Source organism: Bactrocera neohumeralis, chromosome 3 (assembly GCF_024586455.1).
Source record: "Bactrocera neohumeralis isolate Rockhampton chromosome 3, APGP_CSIRO_Bneo_wtdbg2-racon-allhic-juicebox.fasta_v2, whole genome shotgun sequence".
In the NCBI taxonomy this organism is placed as follows: domain Eukaryota; kingdom Metazoa; phylum Arthropoda; class Insecta; order Diptera; family Tephritidae; genus Bactrocera; species Bactrocera neohumeralis.
In genome coordinates this window covers 13,331,833-13,358,946 of record NC_065920.1, presented here as the reverse complement: position 1 = coordinate 13,358,946, position 27,114 = coordinate 13,331,833, and the positions used below count along the sequence as shown (strand labels likewise).

General features: G+C 38.6%; 2 protein-coding genes across 5 annotated transcripts in view; one reads left to right on the top strand and one right to left on the bottom strand.

Annotated features, from left to right (window-relative positions):
- Nucleotides 1-107: 107 nt before the first annotated feature.
- Nucleotides 108-1,252, bottom strand: LOC126753172 (adult cuticle protein 1-like). The gene is made up of 2 exons (XM_050464404.1): nt 1,157-1,252; nt 108-656 (listed from the first exon to the last, which is right to left on the bottom strand). Exons 1-2 carry the CDS (start codon nt 1,160-1,162, stop codon nt 330-332), a joined length of 333 nt encoding a protein of 110 aa, XP_050320361.1. The 5' UTR covers nt 1,163-1,252; the 3' UTR covers nt 108-329.
- Nucleotides 1,253-6,767: 5,515 nt separating this feature from the next.
- Nucleotides 6,768-27,114, top strand: part of LOC126753159 (RNA-binding protein 25) — a 32,510-nt gene continuing 12,163 nt past the window's right edge. Inside the window, exons 1-2 of one of the 4 annotated variants that reach the window (XM_050464386.1) lie at nt 6,768-6,867; nt 7,125-7,210. In XM_050464386.1, coding sequence (XP_050320343.1) covers nt 6,817-6,867; nt 7,125-7,210 — 137 coding nt within the window. In that variant the 5' untranslated portion in view covers nt 6,768-6,816. Of the gene's footprint in view, nt 6,868-7,051; nt 7,211-15,399; nt 16,392-22,060; nt 22,653-27,114 lie in introns of those variants that run through there. The other 3 variants (XM_050464385.1, XM_050464383.1, XM_050464384.1) reach the window with 3 other exon arrangements.

Here is a 27,114-nt window from a genome sequence, read left to right as displayed (position 1 = left end):
CAGTGCATTTATGGTAAAAAAGAAAATCATTAGTAAAATAGAAAGTGCAGTTATAGAAGTATAAAAGTTACAAGTAAGATGGAAAGAAATAAAAAGAAATGCGACAATTTTGTTTACCAAAGTGTTTAATTAAACTAAAATTATTTCGTTTTTTATCATTTCATTGTCATGTATATATGTATGTATTATTGTAAACATGTTGCAGGTATACCAGTTAAATTGCATATGGCCAGATTATGGATGTATGTGTATTTATGGTGTATAAAATAGGTGCGTATATTCCCGTTCGAAACGCATTTTTTACTCATAACTATCGGTTAAATAATTATTTAGAGAGTGCCTGGAGCTGGTTGCAAGTTCACTGATGCTGCCGATTGTATGTGACCGGGCAGTGGTGCCACATGTACAGCGCCACGGGTCTTAGCCACATAGGTGCCTTCAGCGGCCACCACGGCGGGAGCAGCTACCACGGCGGGAGCGGTGATGATCTGTACTGGTGCTGGGGCGGCGACAACGGCTGGCACGGCGGCGGCATGTACGGCAACGGAACCAAGTGGTGAGGCCAAAACGGCGCCATTGATTTGGCTGATCAATGGTACGACCGAGCAGTGGGCAGCGCCAAGGGCCAAAGCGAACAAGACTACGGAAACGGCGAACTAGAAAGTGGGTGGAGAGAAGATGAATGTTAATGGATTGTAATTTTTGGAATATACGGAATTTCTATGGATAGATATTATTTAAAATTAGATTTAAATTTTTTTCTCTATATTTTTAATATAAAGATATATACATAAATTGAAAATTAGTTTTTTTTTATTTTGCTAGGAATTGAATTTATTTTACTTTGCATATAAATTTAATGCATTTAAACTTTTGGTGTCTGAATCCTCTAACTGAAGACGCTTCAAACCTTATATTATAACTATATGTATGTTATCAGCCCTTTCAAAATATCGACAGATTACTAGAATGTGACAATTTTTATTTCACTTTCGTTCACAGATTCTTTTTTGTTGTCCAGTAAATCTTTCTTTTTCAACACCATTATTAAATAAATATAATAAAAACTTCACAGAAACACTCAAAATTATTTTATGTCAATTTTTTTTTATATGGAACCACTCTTAAGTTATGTATATCCTTTCTTTGTGCCCACCTTCATGTTGCTTATTTTATGAGGTTTTGTGTTTGTTGGTTCAAATGAACTTTCTTAACAGCTCGAAGCTTGAAATCTTACTATGATCAATCTTGGCACTCAGGTGATCTTTTATACTTCTTGATTAGCATTTTGCCGCTGTTTCAGAAATGTTATACATTTTTCTTCCATGTCGCGCTGGAACATACAATTTGCTACACATAAGTCATATGTACATACAGAGTATGTAAGTATGTGGACACTTGTGCACCTAGCTATTGTATGAACTTGTACATTATACAATGGACAATTTTTTTATAAAAATACCGAGACACAAGTAAAAAAAAAATAAAACTCAACATTTTAATCCAGTACCAGTTCTGCTTTTCAATGGCAAATTAATATCGAATCAATGGCAATGGCGACTGACCGTATAGAAATATCTACATAAATGGCCTGCTGATAAATGAGTGACGCGGAAACTACCTTTATGTCGTCTTAAAGTAATAATGTCAAGATCTCGTCCACCAACGCCACACACGCACACACACTTGCAAGCACAAATGTGAGGCTTAAGACACCGCGGAGGTTTAAACCCGCCGCTGGCGACGAAGTTGGTCAAAACTACGTCAAAGGCAACGCAAGTTCGGGGTCGTCCGCATCTAAACACACATACTTATGGTTATTTGTAGGTGCGTCATGCATGTGTGTGCTTGAGAATGTGACCTGGTAGCTGGATGGGTGTTTAAATTATACTTAATTAGCTCAATATGTAGATTTGTACCCTTGCGTAACCCGGCTTAGAATTACACGTGTGCATTCTGAAGCTTAAAACTATGCGCATACATACATACAAAGAAACTATGTACGTCTACACACATTTGTACATATATACACGTTCCTATAATTACTGTTATTTTGTATTGCTTGCTTAACTATTCGATCTGCCAATTCTGGTAAGATCACTTTCCGTTTCATAAGCAGCGCCAGCTACTCATATATCGACCAATTGAAAAGTCCCCGGCCTATCGTAATAAAAAACATTTTTTTGGTAAAATTCGCTTTTTTAGTCTACATAGTTCCCTTCAAGGGCAATACACGAATTATAGTGACCCTCCAACGTTTCAATACCATTTATGTAATACATTTTATCCTTTGGTTCAAAATAGGCCTTAGTTTTAGCGACCACGTCTTTATTCGATGAAAATCTCTGCCCACCGAGCATTATTTTGAGATCTGAGAACAGAAAGTAGCCACTGGGGACAAGAACTGAAGAATACGGTGGATGTGGAAGCAATTCGAAGCCAATTTAAGAATTTTTGCCATCGTTTCCACTGGCTTGTGACCCAGTGCATTGTCTGGATGAAACGTCACTTCCTTTTTCTTCAAAACCGGCCATTTTTCGGCGATTTTATCCTTCAAACGGTCCAATAACCCCATCTAATAGTGTTGTTGGTATTATGGTGGCAGAATTTTGCCGATTTGACAGTCCTTGGACGGATGAAAAATCCAGGTTCATTTCGGTTACGTAGACCCGACCGTGGTGGGAACGGCTATGTAATAGTCCCTGTTGACGGTTCTTCTTTTTTCAAGGTAGTCAATAAAAATTATGCCTTGCGTATTCCAAAATACAGACAACATAACCTGGTCAGCCGACTGTGTCGTTTTTCTCCGCTTTGGAGCAGGTTCATCATGTGAATTTCACTCGGATAACTACCGATTGGATTTCGGAGTGAAATGATGGAGTCATGTTTCATTCATTGTCACATATCGACGAAAAACTCAGATTTATTATACCTGAATAACTTCAAACACTGCTCCGAATCATTAACTCGCACAGCACCCGTTTTGCACAGAGCTTTCTCACACCCAAATATTCGGGAAGGAGATGATATACACGTTCAATTGACATCTTTAGAGTATCAGCAATATCTTATGTACAACTTAACCTTTTTTGAAGTTTTCGTCAATAACAACCTCTTTTGGGATTCGACTCCGTTCACCGTCCACGGTGCTCATATGGATTAAGCATGGCCATCTATGTGTCAGGACGGGTACTTTTCAATTGATCTGTTATGTATGTATGTACATGAATGTATGTTTTATATACTTATGTAATAATTCAAGTGCGGCGACAATTCGATACGCTTGTTGACAGCGGACAGACATGCGCACAGAGTGACAAAATATACACACATTTATATACCATATATATGGTAGTTTGAACATGTATATAAGTGTTTGCGCAGACAGACGAACAAGTCAAGTACTTGACAACAAACAAGACAACGTCGACGCTATATTTCATATTTTCCTTTACAAATTTCAAAATGTATTCGAATCGTTAATGTAGATTTTAACTGGCAGGCAACACTTTGACGTTGACGTTTTGGACAAATAAATCAAATCCATGTTCACTTTTTGCATTGTCTTAAGGTATGCAGAGTTATTTAATGCTTCAGAAGATTTATTTTTAAAAGTGAAAAACAAGAGTAAAAACAATAATTGTAGAACTATAAAGTATTTCAAAGCTTTAAGTCGCTAGTATACATAATACCTGATCTATTTGTCTGGAAAATATGTCAGTTCACTCAAAAAACTAGAAAAATGCATACCTTCACATGCCGTTTTTATACGGATAGCATAAAAGGGTGAAAAAATTCTTTTCCCAATTTTGGTCGGTCAGTTTGTAAATTTTTTAGAGGAAGGCTCGTTAAATGGAAAAGTTTCCAATAGAAGCGCTTGATTGAGTTTGTATAGCTGCTATATGCTATAATGGTCCGATCTGAGTAATATTACGGAATAACTTTGATATCTGAAATACCGAAATATAAGCAGCTTTTTCAAGAAAAAAGGACAAGTGCAAAATTTCAGAACAAAAACAGAGGAAATAGTTCGCGTATATGCAGACATGCGAACATGGCTAAATGTACGCAGCTGGGCACGCAGATCATTCAAATATACAATTAACAGAGTATCCAAAGTTTCCTTCTTTGTTTTACATACTTCATAAGAACTTTAAGCTTTGAAGTAAACTATTTTCAATATAAACTCTAATATACAAAAGAATAGAAAAAGTTTAGGTTATGATCAACACTCTTTATATTAAAAATATATGATTATAAATTATTCCAAAGGTTTTTTGAAATTTATTCTATATTAAAAATCATAACAAAACATTATATAAAGCACTTGGAATGCTGCAAATTAATGGTTGAACTTAATAGCATCGATTAATGCTTAACTCAAAGCACTACAATGCACTGACAACATATTATATATAATACATGTGTGGGCGTTTATTGGCGTAAGTAATAATAAAATTGATTTATGGTTTAATTTACCAGACACGCCCTTTCAGCATACATTTATTTTAATAACTATTGTCTAAGTTTTCCGTCAGAAGCCTTTCACTGCGTTTTGAGCTCCATTTTCATTACTCACTAAGAGTATATAAAATAATGACTACATATCCGGTTACAGATCACGTATTTTTAATATCCTTCTAACTTCAAACCATTTATTTAGACTTCTCTCTCAATAAAATGAATGGCCATCTTTGTAACGTCCAAAATGAAATTCGACTGAAATTAGTGAGTGCCGAATCGAACAGACAAATGCCGTAAATCAAGTAGTCTGGTCTAAACATATAAAAATAGAATAAACAGAAGTAACCATCTGATGAGTTATTCATATACTCCCTTGAATTATTTCCGACTGAATAATTTGGCTCTCATATTTTATAAGATACTTATATAATATGTCAAATGTATATGTTATTTAAATAATTATTTTATCAGTTTTTTTCATGGGCTATTGGACGTTTTTCCGGATCTCAATCTAGATCTAAAATCGAAGTTATATAACCAAACTGCTTACGATTACATAATTGCAACTTCAGTACCGATTAAGGAATTGTTGATTTTTAGGATAAAGCGAGGATAATGTTGTTTTATTCTTTTGTAAGATCTATGATGAAATATTGGAAATAAATGCAATCTACTCGTATACCCCAAACAGAAGAAAGCTGAGTGGATTTAGCCAAGTCCTAGTCCATCAGTTTTTGAAATATCATCCTGAAATCATCCTTATCAAGAAGCTACTTATTTGTCGATACCACCAATACCGAATCACTATATCATATAGCTGCCATACAAACTGAACAATCAGAATCTCGTACGTCTATGGAAAACACTATAATTTGACGAGGTATCTTTACGAAGAAACTGCTAAGATTATACCAGTATAGAATATTGCTTCGAAACATACTGTCTCAAGTCTCAAGTCCTCGTATGGAAGACTTTTTTATTTGTCATTTCTGTGAAGGTTATTATAGCTTTGATGTACCTAGATCAAAACAATGATCTATGATTCGAGTAACTAAATAATATTTCGAAAACATCTCAAGGTCACAAGTAGTTTAAGCAATTCCACAACTCACACACAGGAACACAGATATTTTTCCTTGTAAAATTAAGCTGCCTTCAAACAAGTTTTGAGTTAAGCTGTCTTTGCCGGCAATTGCAAAGCTGATAAGCTGGCCAGAGAGGTACCTTTTTCACGTCGGAATGCAAACGGAGTTGGATCTCTATTTGCTTATTGCGTGCTAGCACTGGACAAATGGATTTCGCGTGCGATTAGGAGACGCTGGCCGACGACCAGTTCCTGTCAGATCCCACGAAAGTCGGGTCTATAGCGGACCAAGCACTGTCTACTCGGCATACATATTTCTGCGGCTACAACAACAAACAGTAACTGTGCGACTGCGAGGTCCTTCCGGCCCAGAGGAGAACGCAAGAGATCTACTGAACTACTTGCCCTGAGTAAAGTTGATCTTACAGCAATTGTAGGAATCCTTACTGAAGTCTGTCCAATAAGCATTCATGCTGTAAGACTTAAAATCTTGTCGGAAGCCAGTTGTTAAAGTTGTATGGAGGAGGGTGAGGTGAAGACATCTATGTACATTCTCCTCCATTGTCCAGCCTTTGCAAGACTGAGTAACCCTACCTTCGGTGAACCAGAAGTCATGGCCAAAACTGATATTAGCCGTCCCAACAAATTTGTGGCAGGCTCAACGCACTTTGGCGATCTGTAAGGGTGTTATGATACAGTTTTTTAGGAGCTTATTGGTACGACAACGGATCAGCGTTCTAAGTCGGATCATTCTTGAATCGACCTTTTAATCTAACTCAACCTTTCTAGTTTTGCTATTTTACCGACGTTAAAATTTGTAAACTTTACATGCTAACAACATATTATTATTTTTTTGTTCGAAGTTGAAAACATGTCAAAAAATATATTTATATCTGTGTAAAATGTCAACATTTTTATACCTCAAATTTCTTTCATAGTTTCGAAAACAAAAGTACGTGCCAAATCTTGTGATAAGACGATTTTTTGTAATAGATAATATTCCTTTGTATTTTTTTTTATAGTTTTTATATATTTTCTCTGATAAATTAGCATAATTTGCTTAATACAAAGCAGCAACAAATTCGACGCATTAGTGTTTTGTGGTGACAGTGAATCGTACGTGCTGTATTTTCTGCAAGCACGCATAAGTAATAATATATACATTTATATGCTTTCGCCAAGTCTCAATGCGTATGTGGTAGCTAAATACGAGTGTGGTTTTTGCTGTTGTAAACTAGCATAACTAAAAACGTAAGGACGGAACAAGTATGGCGCGTTTAGTATTCAGCGAAAAAATTAAAGGAAAACAGCGTTCACGGGTGCGTAAAACTACTTACTCACACACAGACGCACACACGCATCACCCCATCCACACACCGAACGTCAAAGGATACAGGCAGGCATTTTCATTAAAACTGCCATAAGCAACCTTAGTGAATTTAATAATTTTTCTTGGCAGTTTTAGTGAAATTATCCTTTAAACAAATACAGCACACACACGCAAACAAAAATGTCTAAAAAGAAGCGCATAACGTTAATAAGTTTCTCTGAAACGCCGCGTTTGTCTCGCATACAGCCACGTACCAAAGGATGGCGCGGTGTGAGCTTGCTGCTAGAACCAACTACTAAGAACTGGTGGGAGGATCCCGACGTTGTTGTGGCGTGAGTATTTGCTTTAGCTTTTTAATATTTTTTTGCTTTATTATTGCTTCGATTTTGCTTTGTTGACTGCGCCAATTTGCCTTCTTCCTACGGCGGCTAAGCTTTTCGCGTAATGCGTGACAAAAAGTGTGTGTGATTGAAATTTCGGTCTGCCAATAATGGCTAGATACGGTGATTGGTTTCATGCCACTGCGATGTGTCGAAGTTGATTTAGTAGAGTAGCTACTATTGAACGTGATATGAATTGCTCTTTTTCCTAGTGGGAGACGGTTAATGTAAATCAATCAAAGGCATAAATTGCCTATAATTTGGCTGGCGAAGAAATTAGAACGTTAATGTGGATTTTATTATTTCTTCTTTTCTTTATTTCTTTTTTATTATGCGGGAGCGTTATTTCTACCGCAATTAGCAACAAAAAATACAACAAAGGTCCGTATAGCCCTGGAGGCTAAATTATGTATTAGAAAATAGTTGGTAGGTAGGTAGGTGGAGTGGCTGCCTAACGACGCACTTGGACCTTTAGGAGGGCCATTGTGATAAAGCCACTCACACTATCGGCAGGACTCTGAACCACTCGGTGTTTCTGATGAAATTCATCAATACGAAAATGTATATCTGTACAACCACCGAGACGTCACCAAAAAACTCTTGATCGATAGCTACGATTGCTTTTCTCTACAGAGCTTTACATTTGCATAAAAGGTGTTTTATAGTATTCTCCTCTTCTAGCTCCTGACAGCTTCTATAGTAGTCATTAGATGGATTCGGTAGAGGGCGTTCCTAGCTAACGAACGAGCTGGTCAGTTGTCTCTGAGCACCTGGAGAGTCAGGACAAACTTTTTCGCGCGACGTGTTTCTGTGAGTGGTACAAGCCAAAAATGCAGAGTTCGTTAGAGCAAAGGTACGCGATTAAATTTTATGTCAAACTCGATAAATCTGCGACAGAGACGTTTTATATGATCAAGCAGGTGTACCCAGATGTGGCTCCTCGCCCAAAAAAGGGAAGAATGAGCAAATCCAAAGTGAAAACGATGCTCATTGTCTCTTTTGACATCAAAGGAATCGTTCACCATGGACAAACCGTCAACGCCAAGTTTTACATGGAAGTCCTCTTGAGACTCAAACGAAGGATCAATTGGGTCCGACAAGACATCGCAGCCGGTTGGAAGTTTTTTTGTTTCCTTGCCTGATTAGGTCGATGAAAGGCAAGCATTTTGAGACGACAGAGGAGATCCAAGTAGCATGCACCTCAGCTCTCAAGGCTCCGAAATTGGGGAATGCCTTCCTTGACACCTTGATTGCTTGAAAATCGCGCTGGCAGCGCTGTATCGACGCAGAAGGAGTATATTTTGAAAGTTTTCAATGTTACGATTGGTTCAATAAATTTTTTTAAATCGACTCAACCCTATTACTTTCTGGACAAGCATTGTATTTTTTGTAGCTTTCACTACATTTCATATGGCAGCTATTTGCCTTTGCGGTCAGATTTATACAATTTGTTCGGTTCGAGGTTATTGCATTGCCTTGGATAATAACCTATACCGAATTCGATAATTCATCTAGTCCCTTAACTTGCAAAGCTGCTTGATATGCTTCATTATAATGCTTGACAGGAGCATAAAATGGCTTATGGCTACTTCCCTGCACCTTTTGCATTTATCGTCTTTACTTATACCCATCCAACAATTGTCCTGAAGTCTTGTCAAGACCGTGTAAGTGAAAAGCATGCGTGTTTTCCTTCGGGGCTTTCGCACACGATTTTGGACACTCATGAAGGCTTTCCATCTGGTTCCGATCCGATTGTCAACCCTTTCGGAAATTTCATTGTATATCGTTTTTAGCCAAACGGATGGCACTTTTGACAATCTTATCAGCTATTTCATTTCACTGAACTATTTTGTGATCTGAAAGCTATAATATAGGAGCAGTACATATACGACATATTATGTATGCAACCGCTTTGCTACTGCTCCTCTGCTTCTAAGTACATTCTCTGACAATGCGATGTGAGATTATTGCTTTAATTGCTGCCTGATTGTTTCATTGTTGTTTCCTACGTTGTTAGCTATCTCAGTCGCTTTTTTGACCGGAAATTCATGCGTCTGGAAGATACTACTGCAGTATTAAGGAAGCTTGAAGGGTTATCTGAGATCCAGCTCAAAGCAATAGATTCCAGCTCCCGCTCCACAAGCTACAATTGCAATTAAAATGGTTACACCCCTAAAACTGACGCAGGCAACAGAGCGCAGGATGTTTATTGCAGACGACCACGAACTAACAGCAATCGGGCGAAATTATACTAGATCTATCCTCGAAGCGACTATAAATACATATGCGTATAAACGATTCCCAACTAAATATACATATATACATACATACTTACATACATATATGTACATACATAAATACATATATACATATATATATATATATACATATAGTATATGCCTTTGGTGTTCTTACTAAACCAGTTTGTTTTATTTATTTTACTTTCCACATCAAGCGGTTCGCCCACATTTGTGGTGTCATAAATTGTATAAAATAAATTTTAGCCAAACAATAAATTTAAACGCCGCTTACAACAGGAATTTCGCTGCAACAAAAAAAAAACAACTTGAGCTATAAGTGGAATTTCCTTTATCACCAGCCAAGCGAATTTCGTAACATAAATTTGTTATATTCTATGAAGTTTTCGCAGCGCGCTGCTGTTTACTTTTTATTTGTTGCGCCACTCAACAATGTGTACGAGTATAATCAACTCGTAGTCGCATTATCTTTGGTACGCGCCCCACCCAAGGCTGCCTGGCCGAATGATTGGGAGTTATGTTGTGGCCGCAACTTGGCACAAACAACAACAAATGCGAGCGCATGTATGCGCATACGGCATAGATCTGGCCAGTTTGTGGCAGCTTGATGTAAAATCTGTTGAAAATTGCATCATAATCAAAGCAGCTGGCGGCCTGGCAATGGACACACTCTACGCCAGCGTTTGGCTGTTGGTCTTGTCGTACTCGCGCGCGCAGTTCGTTGGCACAGTCATTAGAAGTCACTAATTTGGCGATGGATTGATTGTACGAAATTCAATAAATTTCATTAAGTATTTGAACGATCAAGTGCAGGTGTTTGTAAGTAAATATATCAAAACAGACCTCTAATTGGAGTTTGTGACATATATAATGTGTATGAAGTGTTTTAAAAAGATTTTCTTATTGAGCGGTTGAAAAAGCGTGAATGATACTATATATATGTATATGTATGTATAAACAAAAGTTGAACTAATTTAAGAAACGAAATGTTTCTAAGTTTGTTCCAATGTTCGCCGATAAGCTTTTCTTCACTCCTGAGTTTATGTTTTGTAGTTCGGACCTCAAAGCGATACCTTATTGGCCCTGATACTTTAGTGCCTATATTTTTTTCCCATTCTCGAAACAGTTATTAAAGTCAGTTTTCGCAATAGCTTTCAATGCGAGGAGCAATTCACGTTTAATGTCTTCAATTGACTCAAAACGGTTTGCTCGCAGCGTTGGTTTGAGTTTGTTGAATAGCCAAAAGTCACACGGAGCTAAATAAAGCAAATACTGTGGTTGCGGCACGATGTTGGTTGAAAATTTGTCGAAAAACTGACGAAGAATCAATGCAGTTTGCGGCGGTGCATTACTGTGTTCCAAAAACAAAGAGTTGTCGACCCATAATTCCGGCGTCTTCTTACGAATAGCTTCAAACGACTCATAATACTCATATAGTATTCTTTGTTGAAGGTTTGACCGGTCGGAAGGAATTGAGAGTGCGCCAAACCTCGACAATCGAAGAACACTCTCAACATAACCTCGATTTTTGACCTGCTTTGAATTGGTTATTTCGGCTTCGACTCATCTTTGCCATGATATTCGGCGGGTTGATCGTCTGTTTCCGGATCTCAAGCATAGGTCCAAGATTCATCGCCAGTAATAATATGCATGTTTCATGACATTGTGGTGCTTAATCATTGTTTCAAGTTAAGATGACGCCCATTTCACTTTTTCTCATAATGAACTAAGTCTTATTATTTTTTGACAGTAGAATGTTAATTTTTCACTTAAATGGGATCAATCATTTCAAGAGAACCCCATTTCACTCTCATTGAAATTTTTCGCTCTAAAATATGCAAGGAACGCGTTTATTTGGATGCTTTATTGGAGTGTAGGTTTACCTTTAATATACCCTGTTCAGGGTATAATGCATTAAACAGATCTACTTGAGGCCTTTCAAAGTTTTATTTCTAAATTACTAGAACCCTCACTTTAAGATTAATGACTCTCTACGAAATATTACAAAATTCAGGCAAATATACATACTATTTGCGCCTTTTGTATGACAACAAGTACCTACTCTAGCTCAAGCCATAACTTTAAATCGAATCAAAGTTTAATCAAAACTGCAAGTTTACACCCGCTTCCCGCGCACCGAAAAATCGCATGCAAAGTGCAGCAAAAATGCGAGGAAATCAATTTGCATTTCAGTTTGCCGTTATAATAGCAAACTTTTATACCGTTTTTCCTTGTTTTTTGTTTTTTGAGTTTCCCTTGTGACCGACAACGCCCACCAAGTGCAATTGGTACGTGCTGGCATTTCGGCTGCCACACTTTCGTGTAGCCGCATGCCTGTAGGTTTGTGTGAGTGCAAGTGTGCGCTCGCGCCCAAACATTCGGCGGCTAGCACGCCCCGCGGCACGCCATGCCACACCACACCGCTCCACCCAGACGCGAACCGCGCGGCGGCGCTATTAGCCAGGCAACTTGCCGCACTGTGCCACACTGTTTTTAGCAAGAAAGCAACAACGTGTTGCAAGTTATGCGTCGCTATGAACACTTTGCGGCAGCAAATAGCAATCACTGTTCGTACACCAGATACGTTCGTAAAACAGCGGTGGCATATAAAAGCAACACTAGCACTCAAAAGGGTCATAAAATACGCGAACAAACAACGAACATTTAATTTACAGCTTTTCGCAAACTTTCACCTGAGGCGCCAACGCCGACAACGGCGACGGCAGGCAAAAGTTTTTTCCTTTCGCTTTCAATTGTCGACAAATTCTTCAAGTGTGTCGTGCCGCACAAACATTACGTACGTACATTTGCATATTGTTTTTGTTTTATCCCCATTTTTGTTTTTGTTTTTTTTTTCCGCGGGTGTTAATTTAGCTAAAAGTCACGTGCAGTCACGCCACACGTCGATGCTCGCAGCTCTCAACCCGCAAATTGCGACTACTGTGTGTCGCTATTTATTTTGATTTCGATTGAGTACTGCGCATTCGATTTTGATCAGAGTAAATATTGTTGTGGGCGAGTATTAACATGGAAAGCAGGAAATTTCGGCAATTGACTTTTAATTGGCTGCTCTGAAGCACATATCATTTGAAAATTATTTTAAGATTTCGGTAAGGATTTAATGTAATGTGTTGGTGAGATACCACCAACATAAATGTCACCAATAATCTAAGCGTGGAGATCAAGCGCAGAATAACTCTTGCCAATAGATGCTACTTTGGGAACAGTAAACAAAAATTATGCTCCATAAACCTTTTATTATGACTTTCCTATTATACAACACAGAAACATGGACGATGAAGAACCGAGCTGAAAAACACTTAGAACATTCGAGACAACTATTCTCCGCAAAGTCTTTGAAGCCGTTCGCATGAGCTATGGATAACGAAGAAGATGGAATCATGAACTGTATGAGCTCTAGGGTGACTTGGATATAGCTAGCGCATACAAATCTAACAAATGCGCTGGCTCGGTCATGTCGTTCGATTGGAAGATGATGCTCCAGCAAAAAACTAATTTGATTCTTTGATTAGAGACCCATTGGTGGCAAGCGGAGGCAAGGGCGCTAGCGAATCCAATGGTATGACCACGCGCCTACATTAGGAATGCGTAACTGGCGTGACCTTGTGAAGAATACGGGCAACTGGTGAAGTCTTATCGGTCCAACTGGCCCACGGTTGTGGTGTCAAAGAAGAAGATTAAGTAACTCACCGTTGAAGACATATTATATATGTATATATAAACCTTAGACCTGACCAACAGCACAGTGAAACACATAACAAACCATCGCTTTGGAAAAATTTTGGAAAGTACCGCTTTTACAAGAAAGGAATAGAGATCCAATGAAGTCTCAAAAACGGAACGTTAGCTTTGGACCCTAACAAAATTACCCTTTATAAGTCTCTCATTGTTTTCGTCCTAAATGTACACACATCTTTTTTTGGAAATTTTTGTTTTTATTTCTCAACATAATCACCTTTTAACTAGGGGCACTTGGACACGTTTGGTAGGAAATGAAGTTGAACAGTCGCCAAATATTGCTGACGATGAAAGGTTCAGCTGTTCGTAGCTTAATTCAATGGGTGTCACTGCGTTGTAATACTAAGAGACCACTTTTCCGTTCTCCAAACATGGTAGGTAGACGATGTGGTTCATATCACATTCACTCAAGAAAACAATGACCATTACCTATTTGGTAGTAAGAACAATCTTTGACTTCTACGGAGCAGATTCGCCGGGTGAAATCCAATGTTTCGACTCTGGCATGATATGTTCGAGCGCATCCATGTTCCACTGATGGTCATGAAATGAATATCTTCTAATTGCGCTTAAACCACTCCAAACACACATGTGAAGTGGTCTCAAGGTTACACTTGTTGTCTGGATTGAGCAAATGCAGCACCCATTGCACCGACAGATTTAGCGAGCCCAATGGATGACCCAGGAGACTTTCTAAAAAGGCTTATGTCTTAGTCCAAGCAGACATCGGTGGTCTACCAATATGTGGATTCCAGGAACCTGAACGTAGACTATGAAAATCCACTTATGGTTACGTTGAAACTGGTTAAAGAAGTTTTCACTTTTAAAGAGTAAAATATATAAATATAAAATTTAATTATGTTTTATGCTTAATCTTAGATGTAAATTGTGACAAAAAAGCACCCGAAAATTGTAATTAAATTCCCCGGGTATATGAGCGCGATCTGTCAACCAGTTTGTTTACATAAGCTGCTTAAGTCGGTACATCTCAGTAGTGCGTTTCGATTTTTACAACGGATAAAAATATCGAACAAAGAATTTGTCTCAAATTATGTATTTTTAACTAAATGTCGTGTGCGGAATCATTGCGAATATTGGAAAAGGCTTACTATGATTCAGTTTTGTCAAAAACACAAGCCTCAAAGTGGTACAAAGCCTTCAAGTCGGTCGAGAGATCGTTGAACACATGACTCGTTCTGAACGACCGTCGGCCTCTTCAACTGACGAAAATATTAAAAAAGTGAAGGATATGATGCCTGAAAATCTTCAAGCAAGTGTTAGACAGATGGCAAGGGACATCTCTCGCGATCCGTTTGAATTATTTTGGGGAATATTTTGGGTATGAAACGCGTTCTTGATCGACTCGTCCCGATAAAGCTAAATTTTTTTCAAAAAGAGTACGATTGTAACCGAATTTACCATTTGGACATAGCTTCGATCAACCACCGTATTCATCAAGTTTGGTTCCGTTTGATTATTTCTTGTTCCCAAACTGGAATAGCCGCTCCGTGGAAGCTGTTTTCAGTCGTTCGAAGACATAAAGCAAAATTCGGTGAATGAGTTAAAGGTCATCCCAAAAAGTGTTTATGAAAAGTGTTTCGAGGACTGGAGCAACCTTTGGCATACCTCTATTAAATCTGGTGGGGATTACTTTGAAGGCGTAAGAAATAAATATAGATGAATAATTGGATATTTTGCGTTTTATTTTAAGACTATCTGTGATTTTAAGACAAATGCCACATACTTGATGTGTTGAGCTTAAATCCTCAACAGCAAGTTTGAATTATATTAAAAATATACCATACTATTTAAATGTATATGTAAGTACATACATATATTGATATGCATGCGAGCTCATTGAAGAGAACTGTGTCGATTGGATTTCTATACACACAATTTCCTGCTGCCACGCAACTGTTAACTGTTGCGTAGCGCCCACCCACTCCACTCCGTATTGATAACTCCCGTGGTTTGGACACGGCAACACATGAGCCTAAGTGCTGCAAAGTGGCGTGTTGGGACATGCTTCAAGGTGTTGCTGTCAAGGTGTCAAAACAATGAAAACGACAACAGTTTCGAAAGTGGATGTGCGCAGGCAAGTTGTGAGGATCGCGAGTAGCGCAAAGTGAAAAGTGAAAAGCGCCGGTGATAGACTTGAGGCCGTCACACAATTGTTGCAACGCGGCACACAGCATAGCGTAAAAAGGCAGAGGCAGCCTGTGGCATATGAGTGTGTGTGTGCGTGTGATTGTGTAGAATACGAATCGTATTTTGTGCTCAATTCGAGTTGCAATTACAAAGTTACATTTAAAATGGAAAAGAAATTAAAGTTGCTTGGTGGTGCCAATCAAAACTGTAAATAAACTAAGTGCAGCGGCAGAAAAAAAAAACAAAAAAGTGAGCAATCGCAGCGTGTAACGGCGCGCAATTTGAACAAAAATAGAATTTTGTGTTTTCACCTTCAAGCGGAGCCACACAATGCCTCATACACGTGTCAACAGACGCCTGTCTTCGCAGAACTCTTTACTCACAACAGCGCCGTCAGCAATGCAGCACAGCAACAACAGCAACAGCGCCAATGGCACAACCATCACAATGATGTTGGCAAATCGCATAACACACCCCGGTGAATGGTCAGTCGACGATGAGCACTTCTTCGAGACGAACACAATGAATGTGTGGCAAACGCTCGAATTTCTTTCCGGTGTAAATTTGCGTAAGCGCTATCATTATGAGGGTTACAGTGACACTGAGAATATTATACGCACATTAACGCCTTCATGGCGTCGCGACAGTTTCGCCGAAAAGGCCGTCAGCAATAAGGAGGACAGTGGTGCCACGGGTGATGGTGGCGGCAGTGGGCGTGGCAAAATGCCAATGGACAGTGTTGGCGGTCAATTCGGTGGCATTGGCGCTGCTGCAATGCGTCGAGATCCGCACGCAAGCAACAATAAAGGCAAAAGTAATCGCGCGAAGAGCGGAGCAGCTGCTAAAGTGCGATTTGTGCGCAGCAAGTGTGGCAATGGTAAACAGCAGAGGCGGCGCACGAAATCTGAAGCGCTTGATCCAGAGTATGTGCTACTGCCGGCTGAATACAACGATTTGGTGAAGTGCAAGTATGAAAAAAATAAAATTTCTATTATTTATTAATATATAACAAAATATAAAAATTAAGTTGAAGGTCCCAAGTGAAATTAACAGCAACACTGAATGATTTTTGATAGCTGTTCTCTTGCCAATTTTTTATTTTCAACTTTGCAAACGGTTTCAAAATACAGTGATGCTAGCTCTGTGCTAATAACTACTACTTAAATACTTGATTATGAGTATTTTTTGCTTTAAATTTTTTCGAATGAATGCCAAAGTCATTTAAGCATAAGTTAGATTATTTTACAGCCAGCTAAGGCGAGCGAGTTGTAAAGTATTACTCATACGCACTGTCCTGTAAGCAACAGTCTTTATTATATTGAGTATTAATTTAATATTTTAATGCACACATAATGTATTTCAATGTTTTTGCTGCAACACAATTAAATGATTAAGCTTTAGAACACAAAATATTGTAAAATAGGAAAAACCTTAACTTAAAGTTACCATATAATTAAGTAAAGCTACCATATACAGGTAATACTCGTACCTTTTTGAAATGCACTTTTTACAGTATAAAAGGGTATAAAAAGATATCTTTCTTAATTTTTGTAAATCATTTCCAGCTACATACTTATGGTCGTCTGGTCTGAATATTTTCTCGGAAATAGTAGCGATGAATAATAACTATGGTCCACAGTGGTTTTGTTGCGCTAGATATAAGATAGACTTTTGATATACATTTTTATACCCACAATTCATGGAACTCAAAGTTTTTTTGAGATTTTTGCTTGTTTATTTTTAAATCCTTATGTTTATTTTACACTACAAAAATCAGAAAACGTTTACAAAATAGCCGGTATCGCTATAATATCATTCTAATAAGAATAACGTCAAAACCATATATTTTTCCATAAAACTTTTTTATGATCATAATTATGATTTAGCAATCTTTTTCCAAGGAGCAATAAGCTGCCATAATGGACCGATCGCACTAACTTTGATACCTTTTTTTAATCACTTTTAGATCTTGTGAAACTGCTCTCTCTTATCCTTACTAATATTCCGGAAACTATCTGAAAATAGATAAATAAGAAGAAGAAGATCTGAAAATATATTCAAACATTTATCAAATATGATTACTAATATTTTCTCCTAGAGAGCTAAATTTGTAAGATTATTTTTCTCAGTTTCTTCATAATTTAGAATCAGAAAATGATTGGGATAGTGTATTAGTATTTCCTTCATAATTTGGTGCCTAGGAAATTTTCGACTGTCAACACAAAACTTTTCTTAGCTTCAATTTCCGAAACAGTCACCTCAACGTATGATTTTTATCATTCTTCTTTGTTGGCGTACACACCGCTTACCCAATTATAGTCGAGCCAGTCGTTCTTCCTTTTTGCTGTTTGGTGCCAATTGGAGATTCCAAGTGTAGCCGGATCCTTCTCCACCTAATCTTTCCAATGAATTGGAGGTCTTCCTCTTTCTCTGCTTCCCCCGGTGGTACTGTGTCGACTCTCAGAGCTGGAGTGTTTTCATCCATTCGGACGACATGACTTAGCCAGCGTTGCCGTCGTCGTATATGTCATACTGCTCTTTACTCCATCGACTGCGGTATTCGCCGTTGCCAATGCGCAACTCGAAAACTTATAACGTCGACTTATCAGATATTATCATAGTCCTCTGCACCACATAGCAGGACAGGGATGATGAGTTACTTAGTTTGGCCTTTGTTCGTCGAGACAGGACTTTACTTTTCATTTGCCTACTCAGCCCAAAGTAGCACCTGTTGGCAAGAGTTATTCTGCGTTAGATTTCGCGTCTGACATTATTGTTGGACGATTGTTTGACTCCATCGCCATCGATTATGGAATCGGGTTCACCATCTCCTGGCGCTATGCTTTCACTGCCGATCAGTAAGCTGGAGAAGTATCCCCTCCATAATGTCAGTATGCTTTGGGCATCAATCACTACATCACCTCTGGAGGTTCTAGAACAGTATGCCCCGGTCATAAAACCCGCTTTTAGTCGCCTCACCTCTTCATAAAATTTTCGAGCATTGCATTGCCATAGTACTCATGCATCCCTCTTCAACTCTTGGTATCCATCCCATCCCGAACGTGATGTGATCGCTTGTAATGTTGCGAGGTAGGTAGTCTGCTTTCTCTCCAGTGCGACAGAGCACTCCTCATCGTAACTGCTATTCTTTTAGTTTATTAGAACTTTAAAAACTTTTCCACAGACAAACATGACTAATCGATACTTTATACTTCTTAGCAAAACGGATATAAAGATAAATAAATTGAGCTGATTGAATTGACGATCTACACTTTGGAAATATTCAAAATTTTAGTATGTTAATTTTTAAGATTTATCGAAATATGCAAAACGAAAAACTTAGCTTTTTTCGAAATTTCACATCACTTTAACGAAATCTGAAAACGTCTTCGGAGAAAAGTGCATGTCGCTTATCAACTTCACACAATTAAACTATAAAATATTTAACTAAACTTTTTGTCCCTAAATTAAAAATTTAAATAATTTTTGAGTAAATTGATTGAAGTAAGAATAAGCTCTTCTATAAACCATTTCAACCATTTTTACAGTGTAGGTGTAAAGCTTTTTTATAGCTGACGACCTTAAGCAAAAACACCAACCACATAAAAAAGCTCTCAAATAACAAATTACTTACACACTCGCATAAAAGCGCTTAGTCATGAAAGCTCAAATAATATAAAAGCTTTTCCGTTACAAACATAAAAAAGAACGACGGTTGAAAATTACTTTAGCTTATGGGGGCAATCAACAAGTGACGTTTCTGCAAAATGAAGAGTAATTCTTATAATATATATTTCTAAACTATGCATGAAGTATAATGGTGAAAAATGTCAATTTTGGAATTTTGGAGATTCATGTCTACTTAATCAGTATCGTCTCCCTAGGTTAAAGTCATTAAAAATCTCGATACTCACTGTGTAAAGCGCATGAAACCAAAGTTCCAAAACAGTGGTCAATTCCATCAATAAGTCACTTATTTACGCCTCATGAAATGCTCTTCCTCCACAACAAACGCAAAAGGTATCTTCTGATTTTTTCTACAACGTTACAATGTTTACGCATATGTGCAATATCAGAGGGTGTCAACGTACTTTTCTTGTTATTTCCGTTTACGTATGTCAATAGGCAGTGAGGAATAGAAGGTACCCTAATTGAGTCTTTGAAAAAGACGCACGTGGTCACTTAAAAAAAAATTAAATAATTAAATCAAGTAATGAATACTCCTCCAGTTGGAGAACGCTCATTTCCCTATGCATGATTTTCAAACGTTGTCTCTTTTAGTTTTGAAACGAGAATGTATTTTTAAAAGCAATAAACATGCTTCCAATGGTTTTATATTCCATTAAGAGCGCAAATTGAACGACAAAGCAACCTGTGAAACCAAATCTGCTTGCAATGTTGCAAGTACCTTAAGTCAATGCGAAATGATTGAAGGGTGAAAGTTCAATGACAATGAGAACAAATATTATAAAAGAAAATGCAAAAAAGTGAGCAATGAAATAAATGTCATACAGCACGCCGCGAGGTGAGAATTCAATTTGAAACGGTTTTGATATAGTAAATAAATGTGCTTATTATAACAACGATGGGGCGTGGGAAGTAAATGATTGCTTTGAAGTGAGGAAATATTATTATTTATTTTTCTAAAAATAAGACTGCATTTTGAAGATAGTAATAACTGTATTACCATTACACATAAATGGTACATATTTTTTTCATTGGGGGTGTTTTTACATGAGGGGCCCTAAACCCAGCGCACAACCCTGGGGAAGGATGTTTTTCACTTCAGCTCGCCTTCAAATGGATGGTTTTTTGGCTACCCAGCGGATACTTGGTCTAAGACCGAAAGTCATGAGCTGATTGAGCCATATGTAAAAGAATCGTTTCTGGCCACTCCCAAGTGAATGACGCTCAGAGAATTTTCCGCACTTGTGTGAACTTCTACACATGTATCCATACTCCATTTACGACAACATTGACATAGTTCTGCGAATTAAGAGACAGCGGCTATTCTCTCTAGGTCATGTCGTCCGAATGGATGAAAAAACTCCAGCGCTGAAAGCATTCAACACACTGCTCGCTGGGGGAAGTAAAGGAAGATCGCCATTCCGTTGGAAAGACCAGGTGAAGAAGGACCTGGCTACACTTGGAATCTCAAATTGGTGCCAAACAGCGACTGGCGTGCTCTTGCAAACTCGGCTATAACCGCGTAAGCGGTATCCACTGAAGAAGAAGAAGATGTGGTACATATTAGAGATTTATAAGCAAAATTGTTGCGGTTGGTCTCAAACCTTTATTAGAGATTTTCTTGATCGATGTAGAATAAACAACATACATATATGTAAATACATATAATAGGTTAGAACGTAAACAGATAATTGTATATAAACCTATTGGATAGAGTCCAATCAGAAGACCTATACCTGTGACAAGATTGGCTTTGCGTACCTTTAGTTTGGAAAACTTCTTACGGTTCACTTTGGACCAGAAGGATTTTACAGTCACACAAGTCTCCAAACGGACGAAATTGGGAAATGGTGCCCTCCGTACATTGCTCATCAACTTTGAATTCCATTGATTCCGCTTTGACCAGGCACCCATACGAGTCTTATACGGAAGAAGCTTGAAGCTATTGCCAATGAGCCAATGCACTCCTTGACAAGTTTTGAGTCAGCAAGTAATTGACAATCAGCGATCTCAAAGCAAGTATATGCGTTTGCCTGTCGGAGTTAACGCACACCGTTCTAAAGGAAGCTGCACTTCAGAGCAGTACACCAAGTGCTACAGTGGTCTGGTTGTCTGAAGTTGGAGTTTACAGATAGCTCGGAATAGACTATTACTACGCTACTACCCACTTTCCCCCTTAGCCCCGATCCATCTGTGGAAAAGTTCAGTGCATACCTTCTCCATCGGCTCGAACCTAGAAAATATATGCTTATTCGATATTAAGGAACGTGCTAGACTTTGTTTATTGATTCTCAGCAGTTTTTTGTGCATATTTCAGGCATTAATTATAAAAACAGGCATTTTTATTGTCATGTACGCATATCACAGCGCATATGGGTATCCAAATCCAGTCACTTACAAACGGACATAATATTTATACTCATATGCAAATTGCCACATACGCATGTTATTTTTATTAGTTGCTACACTCGCGCACCCAACGCCCACTGGCAGTTGTGACAACTAGCATTTTGTTGGTGTTTTGGCTGTGTCACTTGCGGCAAACTAGTAAGAGATTTCATGCCACATCATCGTAAACAATATTTTTGCATAGACTGCCACATGCGCCCTGCGCCTCCGCTTCATTCCAAGAACGAAAGAGGAACACACTGCCTGTTGGCAAAAATAAAACTAAAATAAAAGGATATAATAACAAAGCGCAAAACAAAAGTAAACAACATTGAATGGAAATGCAATAAAATCCAACAGCATGTTGGAATAAAATCCTTGCATGAAGGATTTGCAGAATGTGCAGAGGAGAGCAGTGTTTTTGCCGTTACTATATTTTTTTATTTTATTTTATTTTTATGGCGACATAACGATCTCGTTTAGCTAACTGCCAACGCAGCTACTCGTATGACAGTGACTGGCGCAACGTGTCAGTCGTGTGTCATTAACAACTTAGACCGTTTCACAGAAGTCAGTAATCCGAGAATTTTAACGAAAGCAAAAAAAATAACAACAATAAAGTGTGAATATTTACACGTTATCCACGTGTTTTGTTTGTGTGCTTTGAAGGCAGACTTAACTGCATTCGGTGGCTTTGTGCTTCTGCCACACTTCGGCCGCCAATCAAAGTGCCATAATTTGGTAATTAAAAATATACAAACAGCAAAGTTGACGGAGCAAAACTCCTACATTCATACTCTACAATTATCCAGTGCAATGATAAGGCAACAAAAGTGTAAAAAACCGTGTTTAATGCAAACTCACTACGTGACACGCTGCAAGCTGTAGAAGGTGAAAGTTTTAATTGCTCACCTCGGCATGCAGCAACAGCGGAGCACCAAACAAGGCATTGGTAGCAATTGCAGTAGTGGTGGTGGTAGGCGCAGAAGCAGTGTAAGGGCCGGTAAAAAGAAGCAGGGACATTTGTTGGGCAAGCCTAGTTCGGCCAGTATTTCGAAAAAGGAGGAGCAGCGGTTGGCCACACCGGTGGGCGATGGCGAGGGCGCCACGTATTTGTCGGATTATGTGCAGTGCACATTGGAGCCAGCACCAAGGTAACAGTGTTATGCGGTTAATATAAACTTGATTTATGCTTCAAGGAAAGCAAAACTTTAATTTATGAAAATATTTGAGAGTTTTTATAGACAACGTAGGTGGAGAAAGTCTTCTAATTACTTATTATTGTTATTAGATTTATAGCTTAGTGATACACTGACTATAGCGACCCTCCAACTTTTTAATACTATTTTTGTAGTACGATTAGGCGTCAGTTTCGGCGATCACCTCTTCATTCGACAAAAATTTCTTCCCAGCGAGCATTTTTTTGAGAAGTGAGAATATGAAACAGTCACAGGGACCCATTCTGATGAATACGATGAATGTGGAAGCAATTCAAAGCCCAACACATGAACTTTGTCACTTCTGACAGGGTGCATTGTCTTGGTGAAACAGCACTTTATTTTTCTTCAAAATCGCTGTGGATGGTCCTTCCTTTTTCGAGGAAGTCAATAACAATTTTGACACGCACATTCCAAAATACAGACGCCATAAGCTTGCTAGCCGACTGTTGGGTGTTTCCCAGCTTTGGAGCTGGTTCATCGTGTGCAGCCTACTCAGATGACTATCGATTGGACTTCAGAGTAAAATGGTGGAGCCATGTTTCATCCATTGTCACATATCGACGCAAAAACTCTGGTTAATTACACTTTAACATTTCCAAATACTGCTTCGCATCATCAACTCGTCGTTGCTTTTGATCAAAAGCGAGCTCGCGCGGCACCCACTTTTCACAGAGCTTTCTCATACCCAAACACTATAATACTATATTTTACAAGTTCAGTTGATATCTTTAGAGTGCCGTCTTCGGTGCTCATTTCCACATTAAAAATCATATGGATTAAATTCTAGTCATGTCATATATATGTCAAGCCTGTTCAGTTGGATCTTTTTGCCGAACATAATTTAGATACCGGGTAGCGTTTGAGTAGAGCAAAAATTTAAATCACTTACGTGATCCTTTAGTTCGGTCCAAATCATTGGTAAGGCAAATGGCATATATCTGAGTTCTTGTTTAGCTTAACTTAATAGCAGTCTCACATATGTAAGTAATTTTTGAAGCAATATGGACCGATAATTCCACCGAATCACAAACCACACCAAACACTTATTTTTTTCTGGATGAAATGACAGCTCTTGAATCTCTTCAAGTTTCTCTTCGTCCAAATGCGGCAATTTTTTCCTTTTTACATACCCATTGTGCCAGAAATAGGCCTCAACGCTGAACAAAATTTTGCTCGTGAACGTCGGATCTTCTTGGAATTTTTCAAGAGCCCATAGAGGGACGCGATGTCGTTTGGGAAGGTCGAGCGGCTTCAGTTCTTACACAAGCTGTATTTAATACGCTTCCAATTTAAGATATCGACGTAAAATGTGCCAAGTCGTTCTGTACGTCAGTCTGAGTTGCTGCGAACGGTGCCAAATCGACTCTCTACTATCTTTGTGTACCCTCACAGTTACAGCTGTTATATTTTCTTCACTGCGTGGTGGACGTAGTCTATTTGGTCGAATATTATTCAATAATGAATGCTGGGTCTCAAGATGAGAAATGGTGTTGCGAATAGTTGACCATAAGTTGGCGAAGCGCGCGGTTGAACGATTTGTAAACGTTGTCCTGGCGTAAGTCTTTCCATGATGAAATACCAAACAATACTGAACAAAAATAACGTGACAGATTGACGTGACTCATGCGTTATCTGTCAAAAAAAGTCACTTGAAGAAAGTACCTCTACTTAGATCATTTGTTGCATATGTAGCAATCCTACATTCTCCGTACATTATGTTTGGATCAGATCAAATAAGATAAGATTCAGATCTTTTTATACACTTTTATCAATTTATCAAACTTACAGTGCCTTACGAAAAGGGATGAAATAGCAAATATTATCCATTCGAAATGGTGCCACTTGACGTTATTTAAAATTTTACACTTAAAGAATTTCTACAAAATACTTACACGTTTACAAAGCCATGTGAATCAAAGGTATAAATAACACGCACAAACTTTCCGACTGAGTTTAGTAACCTCAAGTGTTACTGGTGGATATAATTGGTGCTTGTATATATTATATAACGTAACTTTTTTATCTTAGTCCACACTTAAATAAATCAGCTGTTTCTGTTTCCTTATACTTTTACTTATATTTAGAAGCATTATGTGTAAGCTTTTTGCTAACAATTTTTCAACACACGCACCTAAATCATCGCTTACACCATTTGCTTAACACACACACAGAGGAAAATAATCTTGCAGAACTTCGGGTGTAAAAAGGGCGGTTAAAAGTTTCGCTATTAACAACACCTTTTATCAAGCGGAATAAACGAAGCAACTCATTTGCGCAATCATTCACGCCTCCATACAACGCCCCCCACACACCTTACAACTTTTACAAGCAATAAATAAGCAGAAACATCACTGCATGATAAACTGCGTTTACGGCTGATATTAAAAATCAATTCGTTTGTCACGCTCATTCTGTTATTGGATTTCCAGACCGACAGCTTGTGACCCACTACTCATACAGATTCTTATGTCTTGCATATTCATAGCCTACTGTCAGGCGCCGCTACTTGTATTGACATTGCGAACAGGTAAAATTCTATCTAGTCTGCTGTTAATGGCTGATATTTGGCATGCTGTCTAAATAAATCAATCAGCCAAGCAATCAGCAACACGCTATGATTTTAACCTGCCAATGTTCGTTCTGCGTACTCGCACATTTACTGCGGGTAGGGTTGTTGGATCATATGCGTAAATATGCATGTAGCTTCAGCTTATATTAGAAATGTGAATTTATTTGCTTTCATCATCGCAGATAACAGATCTTTTGATAAATGTTTGGCGTTCAAACGTATTTCTCGATTGGGTGTGAAAATGATGCTTCGATAAGATGAATTGAACTGAAGCCGATTTTTCTGGGTTAGGGGAAGGAGAATTTGTGGCTAAAGTGGTAAATCAATGTTATTTAGCCGAAACCCCAGCAATAGATACTCGACAACCACTCTAAAAATATTTTTGATAATTTTTGCATTTCTCAAAATCGTTATTTTGTTAGATATAACTGGAACGAACAAGGTTAGGTTAGGTTAGGTTAGATGATCCAGAGATCCTCTTGGATCACTCTAAATGCCTTTCTGAAGCCGTAAAATTATAACACGAAAATATGAGCACCCAGGTGTCTAATTCTTAATCTCAAAAAAGCCGAACAATGAAGAAGGAAGTGTTGAGATTTTTCCGACTCGTCTTCTTCCATACCCCTACTGCATCTGGAGTCCTGAAAGATTTTCAACCTTATAGCATGGACGCTGTTAGGGCAATGAACCCTCAGGCTAGCTAAAAGGATAAAAGCTCACTAAATGCCTTATGATTGATCTTGGGCCAAAAGGATCTTGAGACAGCGCATGAACCGATGGTATCTATCTAATGACACTGATAGGGGGGTAGCATACCTGTGATTTCGCTGTGGACTTGTTCCTAAACTACTGTCTTCACATAGTGACACGATGCCATTGATAATGAGTTAGGCATCCTTAACAAGAGATGACGGTTAGTGAGATCAAGGCTGGAGTCCGCCCTGTTCTAAAGTTAATAGGTGAGAGATTTTCCGCTACCTTCTCGTCTAATGAAAAACAGCTAAATATCTGCTTGGAAGCATTATAAGTTCAAAGTAATTAATGTCTTTTTTCTCCACCAAACAAAGATGCCATAGAACGTAATAGGCTTAACTATTGTGTCGTCGATCCAGATGACCAGATCGGTGAGAGACCGCACCTTCTTCTAATAGCTAATCTGCAGCATTATAAGGTAATTAATGTTTTCTACCTCTCTGCTTCCAAGAAAGCTTCCTAACGAAATGCTTCGCTGTATCCGCAGTTTGCAGGCGGATGCTTCCCAGCTCCTTTATGGTATGGAGACCCACCGCGATGAAGGGTTCAAGTCCTACCCTGTAAGTGGATGCTGCGGAGCGGACGAACTCATCAGCCAGTTCATTCCCCGCTATACCTTTGTGATCGCGCACCTCCTGCACCAGTAGCGATTTGATCTCATAGACAAAGATTGCTTTAAGTAAGTATGGTTATACGTTCGTTGCGATAGTTGCGTTTGAGGTTTATCTCTAATCACCGAGTTATGGTAGAAACTTCTGCCTGAAAAATGCTCGGAAAACTTCCCATAGGTATGGAGAGTTTGGTGTGGTCCTACGACTCCTGCACCAATTCCCGCCGACATTTTCGAGCCATCAGTGTACCACTTTATCCTTAAGCAGTAAATCGAGAGTGAAATCATTCCATTCAGCCTTGCGACTAAGTGTAACCTTAAACTTTTTGGTGAACTTGGAGCCCTACCGAAGTCTGCAAAGCTCTTAAGGCTCAAGCCACCACCCCGTACATGATTATCGGACGCACGATCATAGTGTACAACCACCTAACGATCTTTGGCTTGCAGCCTCAGGATTTACCAGC